At 40.7% G+C, this 16579-nt stretch overlaps 1 protein-coding gene across 1 annotated transcript; it reads right to left on the minus strand.

The window, feature by feature from the left end:
* Positions 1 to 6708: 6708 nt before the first annotated feature.
* LOC133837641 (limbic system-associated membrane protein) lies at positions 6709 to 15330 on the minus strand. Its single transcript, XM_062268476.1, has 6 exons — positions 14386 to 15330; positions 12354 to 12580; positions 12028 to 12182; positions 9284 to 9494; positions 8871 to 9128; positions 6709 to 8507 (listed from the first exon to the last, which is right to left on the minus strand). The coding sequence occupies exons 2-6, from the start codon at positions 12445 to 12447 to the stop codon at positions 8260 to 8262; spliced, it is 966 nt and encodes a 321-aa protein (XP_062124460.1). The 5' UTR covers positions 12448 to 12580; positions 14386 to 15330; the 3' UTR covers positions 6709 to 8259.
* Between the last annotated feature and the right edge of the window lie 1249 nt (positions 15331 to 16579).

Raw genomic sequence — 16579 nt, forward strand, 5'->3', positions numbered from 1 at the left:
TTCACAAAATTTATAGTTGACATTTTGCTGTTTAAGCTGACTCTTGCGACTTTTTCGGGTTGTTTATATTAGTTTTTGTATGAGTATTAATGAAAAATAATTGGACATTCAATAAATGCTCAATTCATATTTATATTAATGAGCTAAGGGCCTGCAAGCTGTTAATCAGATTTCCATTTTCAGCTGCACTAAACTAAGCAAAACTAATCTGACATGAAAATAAGGGCATGCAGCTGCATGAATTTGCTCGTTTGTTGTTGGCTGTAATAAATTAAATAAAAGCAAAACAAATAAAATATGATGAATGAATAATAAAGGTTATTATTTTTTGAACATGTTAATTACAAACCAAAATTGAATACCATCGACCATAATTGCTATGTCACGTAAAATCAATTAAAAATCCACAGATGGATTATAGGCAAGTACTAGTAGAGAACGTAGTACGATATATACTACATATATATGTATATAGTATATGTAAATGCATACGTGATTTAAATGTGTGTGCATAAAATACGAAATACATAATTAAGTAGTTGGCATAAAAGTTTTATTGGGTTAAGCTGCTTGATGATTCAATCGCTCGAGGATTTTGACAATTTCGAGAAGTTGTCAAAGCCTTAAGCGACAACCTGCCTCTGCCTCTGCCTCTGCGTTTGCCTCATTGCCATTCAGATTCCAGCAGCTCATTCTGCTTGTGCAGCTGCAACTCAATCTCTTCTCTCCTGAGTATTCGCACTCAGATTGAGACTAAGACTGGGGTCTGCTATTCGTCATCGTTGCTGCTGCAATTTGTTGCAATGTTGCATGTCAGCTTAGTGGAGCATTTTTATTGTAACATCGCATTATAACTCCGCCTCAGTTGCGAGACAATTTGCCGGGTGCACACTAATTGGCAGCTTTGAAGTGCACTAGATGACTCCAAGCTAAATCTGTTGCCCGGAACAGTCAGCAGAGACTGTAGCGACTGTGTAGAGACTGCAGAGAGTTAGCATGCCAGACAGGCACCAAGCACCAGGCAGCAGGCAGGCAAAAGGATGACGTTGAATTTTAAAGCCATGTAACAGATTTGGCTTTGGTTTTGGCTCATAAATTTTTAATACGGCTTCAACTTCTACCCGTTAGCTGACTATGTCAGCCACCTGGACAAACCCAATGCGCGTTCACCACTCTTTTTTGGACCACATCCACATCCACATGCACGCGCACAAAGGCTGACAAAGAGAAGAGGGCAGTGAGCAGGGACAGTGCTGAAACGCTGCAGAGATGAGAGAGAGGCGAGGAGTGAAGCGGGTTCCATAGACGCATTTACGCACGCCGCAATAATCCCCGGCATAAACATTGGCAAATCCGTTTGCGTTTTGTACAAACATGGTTAAAACGTATTGGCAACAAAATGGCAAAGCTGGGCAAAGCATAACAGGGGTAAGCACGGTGCGCACAAGCGCTAAAAGAGATGGGGTGGGGGAAAGGGGGAAATGGGGAGGCGACGCCGGCGAGCGGAACAGCTGCACAATGAGCCGAGTCGACAGAAAAGGCAGACGATTATTTTGGCACGTGGGCGCGTTTGTTAGCATTAAGTCATAAAAACGTGTCCCATGGACAACATCACACACACACACACACACACACAAACATACCAGCTCACACTCGCACACTCATCGACACTCACATACTTACTCACCGGGACGAATAGAGTGAACAAATGAGCTATAGGGCAAATCATTGCCCACTTTCTATGCAGTCTGCAAATGGCTAAAAGAAATGTGTAGACCATGGAACAGAACAAGCTAGGGGCTGCCCCAACTCCACCTCCATCTCCATCTCTACCTGCGGCTGCTACTGTCAGGTGTATTGGCACTTTGGCTCCTTATCGCTGCGCACAATTCGAGAAGTCGAAAAGTCTCCCGTCGCCTTCCCCTACCCAAGGCAATAGCACAATGGGCAAATTCTTTGGGCCCATTGTTAGGATGATGCCCCAGCTGGGCTAGTGAACAAACCCAAAAAGCTAGGTGTTGTGGCTTCTACGACAAGTAGCAAACTACCTAAAGGTATCCCTCTCCCTCACTCCCATCTTCTCTCTCTCTCTCTCTTTGTCTATGGTGAGTGGGCTTGTTGATGTTTTTTGCGGTCGGTTTTTGTTTTGGATTTCAAACTCTTATCTCATTATTGCGGTTATTGTTCTTCTTTCCGCATCAGTTTTTGTATGCGTTGGACTTTAATTCAAATTTGCAATGGCTTAAACTCAAATTTAAAATTCAATTATTCGTCCGTTGGAGTGACAAAAACACAAAATTTATCCCCCGAGTTCACGTTCAGCCAAAGACCATTTGCTCTTAAGACTTAAACTGTCATATAAATTAACGAGAACGAACAGCAGCTATCTTCGGACTGCCTGATAATTTAATACTCAGGTGGATTATCGGGATCGCAATTGTTTCGTTTAATGAGTTGTATATTTCACAATGAAATAATAATACACTCTGTGCAGTGACACAACAAGTGAATTGAATTCGCATGAGAGAACTATTACGCAGTGTGCATTCTGCTCGACATAGAGATGCTGCGTACTTTGAAATTATACATAGCACTATAAAATCTACATCATACTGCGCATAACTACTGCATCTTTTAATGTTTATCTTTTTATATCGATAAAATGTGACTGTGGTAGCAAAATTTTTGCTTCAACCGCAGCCAATACCTATAGCTGAAATGTCGCAAATGGCATTTCAATGCTTTCTCCTAAATTCAAACTGGACTTAACTAGTCATGAGTGCAATCATGCCGAATGCCATTTTCACATTTAAAATCTAAACAAGAAAGAAAACTACAATCGAGTGTGCTCGACTGTGAGATACCGCTACCCATTTTCAATAAAAGCAAATCAGTGTGGTATTATGTTAAAAAACATACCGAATAATATACCACAAAAATACTAAAAATATTCCGAAGGTTATTTAAGGTATGTTGATACCGGACTATATTTAAAATATACCAAATTGTCAGACAAAGCAACTAAAACCCGATTGCAGTAGACGTAATGTGCCATAGAGAAAAATTTCTTAAATGACTTCTACAATTTGTATCCGATTGCAAACAAATTATCAGGAATCATGAATACTCTAGTTATTTTTGTATCAATCAACTCAACTTTAATTCCAAAATTACGCTTGTAACTGTTTAAAATTTTAAACAAACTTGATCTGTGTGCAAAAATGGCAAGTGTTGTAAAAAAAAAATAAAATTGTATTTCTAATTCTTATAGTCCCTGAGATCTATGTGTTCATACGGACAGAAAGACGGACAGATGGAGCTATATCGTCTCGTCTGTTAATCCTGATGAAGAATATATATACTTTATGGGGTCGGAGATGACTCATTCTTTCTCTTACAAACATTTTCTGCGGCCACAAAGTTATAATACCTTTCTACCTTATAAGTGGCGGGTATAAATAGTGCACATTTTTGCCAGAATATTTGCACATTTAAAAAGTATTATTGCTTCATTTGAACTAAGCTAAATAAATATTTAGATATCAAATAAAAGTAGTAGATGTATAAATAGAAATGTGTGCAACATTCACATTCGCAAGTATTAGTTGCACATAAAATATGGATGACTGATAATTATTATTGGTAATAAAAATCCAGTTCACAAATCTAATTGATTGTGATTGCGTTTGCCCGGATTAATGCGATTGTCAAAAGCTACTTAAATGCGAGGGTCGAAGACGGAGAGTGCGAGTGGAAAAACGAGTATGTGTCAAAGGACATGTATCTTTCTTAAGTAATCTGATTCTAGACTAAGCCTTGTTAGCTGTCGCACTGACTTTTGGCACACTCTGCCTCAGCTTTGCTGCTGCTCTGCTGCTCGGCTGGATGCTGCTACTTTTTTCCATGCAATTGGTTTAAGCAATTTTCATTTGGTTGTGGTCTTCGCTATTTGCCCGTAATCTCCTCAACTCAACTCGAATAGTCTACTCGTAACCCATCCACCCGACTCTGGATTGCCGACACCCGTCGCCCGCACTACTCATTTGACTTCTTTGCTTTTGGGCTTGAGAGAGCATGATGAACGGGCGGGATGGGAAGGAGCAGAGATGTGCAGAGAGATGCTATGTGTCTATTGGCGTCACCTCGTTTCAGAGCATTTCTCGCACATCCGATTAGCAATTTCCATGCACTTGAGCAATTTTAGTGCTAGTGCTACTTCTGCTGCTGCTCCTGTTGTTGTTGTTGCTGTCTTTCTCTTTTAGCTGCTTGTCTTAGCCAAAGCTCATCCATATCCTGCTTTTTTTATGGTCTTGCTCTTGCTCTTGCTCTAAGCTGCAACTCTTTACCAAACAGCCAAAGCTCTTTCTCCTTCTCCTTTATCCGACCCCAACGGTAAGTAGCTCAGAAACATTATGTGCACATCCCACAAGCACTTTCCATGCGTTTAAACAATTTTCATTTTATTTCACATTTATAAATGTGTGAATACCCTGCTTTTGAAGCACGCCTCCAATGGGGCATACACTCTGTGAGCAATTACAAATGTTATACCGATGGGTATCAGAAATTGTGGCAATCGCCCAATCACCCATCAATACAGCAGTTGTAACATACTCGTAGTTAGTTCCCAAGTTGTGCCTCCTATTTATGGCCTGTTGCCCCTATTCACATACTTGGCAGCTGAAACCAAATATGTAGGTATTTATGAAGCTCAATCCTGCAAGGGCTTCCTTCTCGGGTGGGGGTTTGGGAGCTTTGTCGAATCGAGCCTTGCATTCTTGCTGGCTTTTGAAAAATGACGATAAAAATTTCATAAATATGCCGTTGCGTAACATTCGCATTTTCGTTTCTAAACCATTAACTTTGCCCGTCACCCTCTGTGCATCTCCATTTCTATCTCGTATTCATTCTCGGTCTTGTTCTTGTTCTTGTTCTCGTTCTCGTTCTCTTTCTCAATGTAATGCCCCATATATATCGTAAAATATTTAATAGCTTTAAGTGATTGCCCCTCTTGTTTGTGCGAGCGGACGTATTATAGGTGCTTCATTGTAGCACTAATACTCGACACTGCCTCCCGCATTCTCGACCATTGCCCATCACCTTGGATATTGTAAAAAAATCTTGGCAACTGGCAAGCGGCCACCATTTGTCTCCGTCTCCGTCGCATAGCTGGCAGCAATTTTTATTAAATTTTATGAAAAAAAATGAGAGGGAATAAAAAATATCGATGTATGAATATTCTGACCTTCCCTCAATAAATTTCGAGCGAACGCATTGAATAAGACGTGATTTTCAGCTCACGCAAAACACCCACACTCACATAGACACATACACACGCACACAGTCATAAGCCACACCTAAACAAGACCAATTGGAAGTTGGGTTCGGGTTTACGCTTTGGGTTCTGTTGTGCTCTGAGGTTGGCAGGTTCTAAGGTTGGCCGCCAGGGGTCGCCTTGACGCCTGTTTACTACTGCGTGGCACGTATTTTGGATTTCTGCTACATTTGAACTTAATATTTGTGTCAGTGAGTGCGAGTGTGTGTGTATGTGTGTGTTTGAGTCTCGGTGTTTACTGTGTTTGCTTGAGTGTGCAAAAAATTTGCTCTCTTTGAGTCAGCAACAGAAGCAGCAGCTTCTTGGTTTTAGTCTGGGGAATTTCTTTGGCGTGTTAATGCCTTTTGGCTATCAATTGGCCATTATACGCTGGATTCTTGAACCCGGTCGCAGTTCCGACGCCTCATCCGCTACATAACCATTACCAGTCTGTAATTCCGTTGTGATTTGGGATTAGGTCTCGGCCATAGGACACTGTTGTTGCCTTAGATGTGGCGCATGAACACGCTATAAAAATATCTTGGCCGGGCAATTGAATAAATTGTGACCTTTACATTGATTCCAGCAGCAGCAGCCAGCGAATGCGGCGGCAGCAGCTCTCTCTCTCTTGAGTAAATAAGACTTGAAAAACCATTTATTTCTTTTTGACTTTTTTACCCTTTATTCTCCCCATGCTGCTACCTCTCTTTCCGGCCCTCCCTCTCCCACACTCTCTCTCTCTCTCGCTTTCTCTGTATTCTATCTCCCCAATGGCGCCGGCACGTAAGCTGCTAGAGAGTTTTATAAGTCCATTTGTGTGTTTGCTATTTTTAAATCGAAATATAAATAAATGGTTACAGCTACTATATGGCTATAGCTTTGACTGTGCAAATGCTTCTCCCTGCTTGTTGTTGTTATTGTTATAGTAGCAGTTGACCCACACACGCACACACACACACACATATAGTCAGGAACACACATGCACAGTAAAATACCCATCCATATGCTGACCACAACTTGGTCTATTAATACTCGCAAATAAGCCGCTTAATTAGTCTTTCATTTTGAGGGCATTGCAGCCGCAAAAACTGTCGGATTTTAGGGTCAACGTGGTCAACATGTCGTATACATAATGAACAAGATCAAATCCAAATGAAGCTTCAGATTTGCCACGTTAATTAAATATTGGCATAATACGATAAACGAAACGCTATTTTTTCCTCGTTAGCTTTGATCAATTAACGGCAACTATATTCGAGTGCTGCCAACTCATCTGAATCGATTGAAACGTGTGCGAAATCATCTGCTTGGCAGCACTTTAAGTATTCACGCAATAAATTCGATTCCAGTAATCCCAATAATAAACTTTTTGCGGGTAATTTTTTTAACCATAACCATACTTTTATTATGGAGAAACATTTGTCATTTTTTTGTTTTAAAACAGAAAACATTTTTGGTTTTTGTATTTTTGTCGTATCTTTTGTATTTTTATATGATTTGAATGTTGTCAACTTGGGCATTATACTTATCGCTTAAAAGTCTTATCAAGACCGCTTAAAATCGAGCGCTAAATTTACAATTATTAATTAATATAATATATCCATATATGTTGTATGTATGTATATAACCAATATTTTACACGATGATGGACTGACTACGGAGAATTTTATGGCAGACAACCAGATACCAACTTATTCATTATACACAGAATTTTGTTAAATATTTATAATTGGTTTCTAGAATCGGTAAAACAGTTGCATGCTTGTCTTGTTAGTATTATTGTTGCTCTTTTTTCTCATGTATATGTGTGTGTGTGTGTGAGTGTGAGTGTGTAAGTGAGAGTATGTGTGTGCTTATTAAAAGGTATTTATTTTGTTTAAATAATGAATGAGGCAAGCGAAAACAACATATACATATTCATAATATATACACAGGAGCACGCCGCACATTTCATTATTCTTGTTATTCTATTATTAATTTTGGTTTATGCCTAAATGTAAACTGAAAATTAAATAGCAAACTATGTAATTTGGCTGGACTCTATAGTTGAGTGTGTATAACCATATCCCAATGCATACACAAACATATACATATACAAACATGTATGTATTATGTGCATGTCAAATATGGGGACGAAAGAATTACAAATGAGTTTGTCAACAGCAAAAAAAACAACAGAACGGAACGAAACAAAGCACAAGGGCTCTAGTCGAAAACGCTTTCAACTCAATTTCACAAACTTTTATATTGCATACTTTGCGGCACGTGCGGAAAAGTTTATTTATTTTTAACTTTTTTTCTGCTGCTGCTGTTGCTGTTGTTCTTGTCTTCTTGTCGGTTAAAAAATGTTGCTTCAATGAATTTCTATGATAAATAAACTTGTGTATATCGACATATTTAATTTATTAATCCCACAAACAAATTGACGGAATAATGTGGTAAATGCTTTTCAGCTTGAACGAAATTTAATAAAGAAAAGTGGATTGCGAAAAGGAAAAGTTGTAAAGTTTTCGTTAGTTTTACTCTCGTTTTTTTCGTATTCGTTTGCTTTGATATTTTGTTGTTGTTGTTGTTGTTGTTTGTTTTTGGTTTTATATATGAGTGTAATCTTAGTTTAGGTTCGTTTTAAAAAGTTTCCATCTTAATACTTTCTTTTAGTCAGCATGGCTGGCATTGGAATGCTCTTATGTTGAATATTCTTATAGATAATACTCGTTAAAGGACTTGCATTATGTACACCACAGTTTATCATTATTATTTTAATCGCATTCTCTATTCTCAACTATATACTTTTAAAACACATACACACACATTAAATGCATCGTCATCATCGTCAACACCATCATTATCATCATCATTAACGCTAAACAGAAGATACGAGTATGTGCAACCGCCCCAACTAGGCCGGGGCTGTCATTCAGCTTCAGCTTGAGCCTGCCGCAACATCAGCTCCAACTCGTGCTCCAGTGCCGTCTCCAGGAGTTGGCAAGCGCCGCGGGTAACCATGTTACAAACAAACCGCCACTGCTCCAGTTCCAGTTCCAAGTGACAGCGAACGCAGCTGTCGTCGTCGTCGTGGTGATGGCAAGTAAAGGCACGGGTCTCCATCGCAAGGAGCTGGCGCTGCTGTTGCCGTGTTGCATGGCGGCCGGATGCTCGCCATTTATGACGTGCACCACCACCGAGGCGGAGTCTGCATAGGTTGGGAGCAATAGATTAAGATAAAGCCATACATAAAGATGCAAGATGTACGACAGGGGTGGGTGCAGGGGGGGGGGAACAAAAAGGTGAAAGCAAAAAAGGCAAACAAAAGAAGACGAGACGTAAAAGCGGTAAGGAAATGCCGTTGGCAGGAGACGTCACATTAATTGCCAGCGGCAATAGAACGAGACTGCCGACAGAGACAGAGACAGATACTGAGACTGAGACTGACGCATACTCAGACGGATAAGGACGTTGCGGCTAAAGTAGATGCTGATGCTGATGCTGAAGAAGCGCCTGAAGGCAACAGCAACCACACTATGTGGCAGTGGGACACACACACACACAAACTCACCTGAGCTACTTGGCGAGCACGTGTAGTTGCCGGAATCCGCCGACGTGGCCTTGGCTATCAGCAACTTGCTGGTCCGCGTCGAGCGCTCCGTGATGACATTAATGCCGCCGCGCTGCGAATAATTCATGACCCGCTTGCCTTTGTACCAGTAGATAAACGATGGTGGCACCGGCGACTGCATTGCCAGGCAGGTGAGATTAATGTCGCTGCCGCTCTTGATGAACAGCTCCGCATTGCCAAGAATTTTAGCACGCGACACTGTAAAACCGCACAATACAAATAATTGCTTTCTTGCTTAAAAACGAACCATCACCCACACAAACACAAACACAAACACACTCACACACAAAGAGTGACGCCCACCCTCAGGTGCACACAATGAGAAGCGCTGAGAAGAGCGCCCGCATACTCACCGACAACATTCAGACGAAAGCCTTGACTGATTTTTGGCTCAGTAGACACCTGGCACTCATAGGTACCAGAATCCCGAGGCTGTGGCGAAGATATGCGCAACGTCCACTCATCGGAGCCTTCTGAGTGCAGCGACTGAAAACGCTGATCATTCGTATAGGTGAGTATACCAACTGTGAGGATATGCAGGTCCCGCTTGCGTATCCAGGACACCTGCAAGAGACATCGGCAAATAGCCGCAATGCACAATTTATTTTCAATGGGAACAATATTCAATTGAAATTTAATGTAATCTGTTAATTAATATACAATTTTCTGAAATGTGTTCAGATAAATAAATTGTTATTTTCAATAGAATTAATAGTGTCACTCTGAACAGGATTGAGTACGATTCATTTGACCAATTCAATTATACATTAATCGCAAGAAACGATTAAATTCTAGATGCGGTGAATCAATCATGATTATGCATTAAATCTGTTGTATATTAAATGATAAAAGTATCGTAGGGTATTTACAAACTGCCTATTGTGCATCTATTTTCCCAACATCAAATTCCAATTCGTAACTAAATACTCAATGCTCACTGCACCGAATCTAATTGATTGAATGCTTTAATTACACATGTGATCTATTCTGTATTGTTTATTCATCCCTTTTAAATCCCAACTACAAATGACTTTCTCATCTCTTCTTACTATAATTATTTTATTATGATACATTCTCCGCTAACATATTGTTTTCGACTGTGCATAAACGTTAATCAGATGAAAATTATAATCAGACGGAATTTAAATTGTCTGTACAATATTGCAAGCATAAATATTCCGAATTGAGTATTCGACTTGACTTTCTCATCTCTTCATAGAGGTTTAATAATGTGATTACTTTCTAAATTTCAACATTTATTAACCATAAATATTAAACAGATGAAAATCATAATCAGACGAAAATTCTAATTTTGTGTTATTTCTCTCGGAATAGAATTTATATAAATTTTCCAAAAATATTTTAATAAACTGTTATTGATTATGCAACCGTTTTAAGTCACAAATACGAAATCGTTTTTTGTTTTATTATTTTTTGGGAATAAAAAATGTTTTATTCTCCTCAACGAACATATTTTTTATTAAGCATAAAAATAAATCAAACGAAAATTCTAATTGTGTGTCAATTATTACAAAATAAAATTTATAACAGTATTATAAAAAAAGTTGTCTCTCCAATATTGATTATTCAACCGTTATAAATCCTAAATCCGTTTTGCGAGAAATGACTTTTTCATCACTTCTTGTGGTATAAAACAATGATTATTTTGCAATTTGCGGTAAAATAATATTTTCTCAGAGAACATATTTTTACTTTTAGCTATGCATAAACCATAAACCAAACTGAAACCATAATTGACTTCACAACTTCTCAAAAAAAAAAAAGAAAAAGAAAACTTTTAACAGTATTTTTCGTGAACAATTGCTAATCGTGTGTCAATTGTTTTGAAATAAGATTTATACAATTCCAATTATCGTTGCTGTCAAAATAAATGCACGTTTAAGCGAGTTGAAAACGAATAAACTTTGAGTTCACAAAACGGGAGGTCACAAAGAATACGCAATGATTGAATAAATAACAAAATGCAATGTGTGAATGTGGATTTAAACGAGAAATTGGTTATGAATCTGTGATGCCATTCTTGATTGACGCACTATTGTGAGACATCGCTCCAATTAGCTGCATATAACACGAGACAATGCGTTTGCTTTGACTTGGCTTAGAGCGCATTGTCAGCTAAGCTTGGCGAGTGGCTGAATGGCTGAATGACTGAATACCTGGTGGTTATCTGGCTGTCTCAGTGTCTCACTGTCTATTTGTCGGACTGTCTGTCTTGTGTTGCCTGCTGCCTTGGTTTGTCTTTCAGTTTCACAACGTTAATTACTCAATTCAACTGTCTCGCTAAAAGTTGGTAGCGAGAGCGTTGTCGTTGACATCGTTGTCGTTTATCCAGTAACTTTTCGAAGGTGGGGGATTGCGAGAAAGGGAGGGGAGAGCACAAGACACAAGGCACAAGACACGGACACAGACACGGACAGCGCGAAATTTATTACACCGCATAATTGCACAGCCACAGCGTGTTTTGAGGTAGGAATCAACGTGCCCAACTGTGCTGTGTGTTTGTTGGTGACGACACGGCGAGGCGGGGCAAGGCGCTGCAGGGGGCGTGGCAGATGAAGGAAGCGCCTGTTGTTGCATTGCTAACAAATCGCTGGGAGCGGAAGCGAAGCCGTGTTACAAATGCGCGAACCAGAACAAGAATGAAACAGAGAGCACGAATAAATAGCGTGAGCGAGATGGCAGTAATCAGGGGGAAAGAGAACGCTGCATGGCGGTTAGACCGCCAACTTTATGGCGTAATCTTTTAAAAGTAATCTACAAATCTGCCACGAGGACGCCGCAGGTCGTTTGTTTTGCCCCTATACCATACATTCTACGTTTACTGTGTTGCCCAGGCACCCCATACTATATAATCGTGTACTATATTGTATGCTATACCATATGCCCAATGCCCAATGCCTTATGCCTTATGCCGTATGGCGTATGCTTTATGCGGCATACACGCATACATATATAATGTTTGGTTTGTGCTCGAAGCGCATTTTAATTGCGACACCGACCCCAGCAACGACCCCGTCCACGTCCATGTCCACGACCACGACCCCAGCCGAATCGGAGACCAACATCATTCACTTACCGCCCGGTCGCCCAGATTCCGCACGCGGCAATGCAGCAGGGCCGCTTGGCCGACGGTTGCCGTGACCTCGCGTCGGGAGGAGTTGTCAAAGTAGGGCTGAGAGTATGGTGTTTCCCAGTAATGTGGAGGCACTTCGCTGATGACCAAGCCGCTTTCTGAATAAAAACAAACAACAAGAATAAGAGAACATATATCAAGAACAATAACAAACAAGCAGTTTCGGGTCATGACACCCTTAGTATACTATATTTGTGGAGTCGAATGGACTCCACTCGGCGGCAGCGTGTCGATAACGCCATGTCATTGCATCTTGATCCTGAACTTACCGAATAGTAATAGCAGCCACAGTTGTATTAGCCAAAGCACTTTTAGTGGAGGCCTCGAGTACTTCATCGTTGTCGATGGCGTCGTCGTCGTCATGTTTCCTTCCAAGTTGATCGATGAACTGCCAGCTGGCTTTCCTTTGTATGTTTATATGTTTGTTTTCTAAGGCGTCTCCTATGCATGCACAGCATGGATGGACATCCTTGGGGCTTAGCTTAGTTTCGCGTTCCTATAAATATATACATATGTATGTATAGTGTATAAGGTCATTGGGTTGAGCTCTTTTTTCAGAGTTGGGAAACGCGACCAATGCGAATGACAGGCCAGAATGTCAATGAATAACCATCTAAAGACACGTATTTGTTGCATTTATCATACTTATGTCCGACCGTATTAATAGCCCTAACATTAAATTTATTGATTTTTTGGATACGAATTTCAAATGGCTATACAATTAAAAAGATAATATTTCTGCTGCCATTGTTCGCTTTTCTAATCTGCCTAATCTTTGAATTATACACCTGCTGAATTCATTATTTCTATTTTTCATATTCATAAAGCAAGTAAAGGACACGAAGGTTTAATCTTAATTGTCGAATACTACATTAAATGGTGCATTGGATAGAGGAAAAAGTTAAAATAAAAATCCACTTTGGAGAACAGACTTTTTAATTAATTTTGTGCACTAAAGAATTTCGTGGGACTCGAGCACGGATTGAGAATGCTGAAAAAGAAGAAGTTGATAAGAGAAAGACGGTTTTTTTCACCGTTTCGAACTATTTGCAAGCTTTAATTGAGCTTCTTTGTGCTGTAAAATCAATCAGATGCTGAACTTTCCAATTGTCTACAAAAGCTCTTCAATAATCTCGCATTCTCAGTACTTCGTATTTCACTTTGGAATTCAATTGCATTGAATTTTATATAGCTCACTTATTGGGGCATGCTTGGATTATATGGTATGTGTATAGTGTAGTAAAATGAGCGGAGGCATTTGAGTGAAAATCCCTAATTTAAAATGAAAATTGATAATGCATTGGCATCGGCATCGACAATAATGCCAACGGACAAATTAAGTGACTGGCAAGCAAAAATGAAGACAGCGAGGAATGAGCTGCGAAATGTGCTTAATAGAATAAATTATTGTAATTACTATTTGGAGTTGTGTTGCGAGCTGAGCCTTTAGATAAACGAGCCTACTTTATCACCAAATAAGTGCTTATTTATACGCTTTAATACTTGCCTAGCAGCAAGTACTCGTAATATCCCAGTGCATTTGTTATAACTTATAGCTAAATTTATTACAACCACTTATAACTCTCTCTAGGTCTAGCTCTTCTCTTCTTCTTCTCCTCGGGTTGCTTTGCTATTGGTTGTTGCTATTGTTGTTGCTGCATACTCTGGCTGCCGCGGTCTCGGAGCCCGCACAGCTGGATGGGTCAACGAAAAATTCCATGGAAATACATTTAGCACGGGAAAATATTCATAATCCTGGCCATTACTCAAAAATATATTCGTTGTCAGTCCAATTAGCTGCGTGACTCGGGTCAAGGGGTTCGTGTGGCCCGCTATTTGTTTTGGTCATTCTCTGTGTGTCTGTGTCTGTGTGTGTGCTTGTGTATGCAGTGCTGTGAGGTTACGGTTGTGTGGGTGTGCATGTACGTATGTATGTATTTGTTTGTTTGTTTGTTTGCTCTTCTGACCGCTGTCCCTTCTGCATGAGCATTTTTCACTGCTATTACAAAGAGTTATCGCCTGTCCCGAAACGTCAGCTTTTCAAGGAAATCAAACAAAAGTCAAGCCTTAATCATCGCTTAACAGAATTCGTTGGCCGCAAAAGGCCAACAGAGAAAAGAATGCCGCCATCAACTCACAACAAAACGAGTATATATTGTATATATATAGTATGTTGAATAAGTGTTTGTTACTCATTCCGTCATGGCTGCATTCAGCATATATTATATTATTGTTGCGCATTTCGCATTATTTGATGGGATAATAATAATAGTAGTCGTAGTAGTAGTAGTAATCATTTACCAAAGATAGCACCTGTCTTATGGCAGCATACTATGTGTATTCCTCGCACGCTTTGTGTCCTGTCGCCATATTGAGCCAATTCAATTGGCTTTTTCTACGCTTTCAGTGGGTTGTGGGTTTTTTGTTCAGAGTTGATTTATTTGACAATCGATTGCGCAATGCGGAATAATTAATGGAAACTCTACATTTATGTGTGCACACATTTCTCGCTTCAATTGTCGCTTATTTTGGATTCCATTGTTGCTTTTCCGTTCTCCATGCTCTCTATGTTTTTTGTTCGTTGAAGGTAATAACCTGGACTACCAAATATTTCCGTTTAGCACTCGACCGACGACAGCGACAGCGACTACGAAAGCGACAACGGCAACGGCGACGGCAACGAGAATGAACACGGATATACGGTAGAGGGATCGACGGGGAGAAGAACGCGACGACGACAACAACAACAAAAACAAGGACAACAACGACAACGACAACGGCAACGACAACGGCAACGGCAACGACAGCAACAAAGGCAACAACGACAACGACTACGGTGCCTTTGTATTATATTATTTTTATGTATGTATATGTATGCATGGGCACATTAGGTACAGCTCTATAGGTATGCCACATAAGCACTACACTACACACTCACTGCCACTGCCACATTAACGTCCACGTCCACATCCACATCCACGTTCGCATTCACGTTCACATCCACACTGTCACTCACACACAGTCAGAGTCAGAGCGTCGCATTTTTATGTATCCGTCTCGTACGTGAGCCGTGCGCTGTTGTTGCTGCTGCTCTTGACTGGGATTCAGTTATTAAATAGCCGTTGTTTTTCTTTTTTATTTTCGGGTATATTTTTTTTTAAGCTGTTTTATTTTCAATGTGGCACAATGTTAGTAGTAAGCATCAAATGCAATCGCTGTGCGCACACATGCATCCTTGCGGCAGGATTCACGTACTGGAACTGATTCATCAGCAGGCAACGCGTATCGATGTCTACCTTCAGCGAGAGTAAAGCTCACGAAGTTAGCCGAAGCTTTGCCTTCGGTTTGGCGCTCTCCGAAAGCTCAAGGCGCAAACGCAGCGAGAGGCGACACACATGAAACTTTAATTTGCGTTTTTTCTTTACATTTTTAATAAGCAACAAAGTGGGCAACTTGTTTTTGCTTTTACGTTTTTTTTTTGTTTTGTGTGTTTCGTACTTTTAAGCTCTGGCAAAGGGTTTGACTTTGTCGCAGGTAGTAAGCGACTCAGTGAGACCGCAGCCGCAGAGCATGGCTTGAGCCGAAGCAAGTGTGAGAGAAGCAGAGAGTGGGAACGAGAGAGCGATATAACGAAATAGAGAGTGCGACTCTTAGGCTATCTGGGTTATTAGCACAACCTGCCTCAACTCAACTTAACTCAACTCGTCGTGTCGCGTCTCGTCTCGTCGCGTCCCGTCTCATCGCGTCCCGTCTCGTCTTGCCATGTCGCGTTTTGTCGTGTCGTGTCGCATCGTCGGGGAGTCGTTGCGAAAAGACGAAAAGCGAACACGAGCATAATGTGCTCAATAGTCACGTACAAATGAATATTCGCAATACACACGCCTTCATTTTGGCATATTAATATAGTCTACATTTGGGGGGGCTTTTGGATCGCACATGAATGATTTACGTTGGCCCACTGAAATGTGATTTTTACCGCAATATGTAGGTATGTCTGTATAGTAGTACGTTGTGCCGTTATGCTTGCCAACGTTTAACATTCCCTTGCCTTCCCTTCTTCATTCGTTCCACTCCACATTCCCTTGGACACCCGCAGTTGCGACACCTTCCTCCGCATGCGACAAAAACAATTGAACAGACAGTTATAGGCCAATTTCAGTTTATGTACACGCGTCGCAGTCATGAAAGATTTGTGAGGCCGCCCCGCCTGAGGCCACCAGTGAACACCTGTAAATGTAGCTGAATTCCGCTTCCACTCGCTGCCTATCCTGCAGCACCTGTGTCTCTCGCTCTCTGCCGTTCTGCCTTTCTACCTTTCTACCAGCAACTACTCTACATGATGCTGTGCTCTTGCTCTTGCTACTACTGCTCTTGCTACTGCGGCTGCTGCTATTACTGTTGCTGTTGCTGTAGCTGTAGCTGTTCTGGTCTCTACGGCCGACCGTGTCAAATGTTGCGTGTTATGGCCCGCAAATGTTGCTGTCGAAAGCGTATC

The sequence above is a fragment of the Drosophila sulfurigaster genome, chromosome 2R (assembly GCF_023558435.1).
Source record: "Drosophila sulfurigaster albostrigata strain 15112-1811.04 chromosome 2R, ASM2355843v2, whole genome shotgun sequence".
NCBI classification, from domain to species: domain Eukaryota; kingdom Metazoa; phylum Arthropoda; class Insecta; order Diptera; family Drosophilidae; genus Drosophila; species Drosophila sulfurigaster.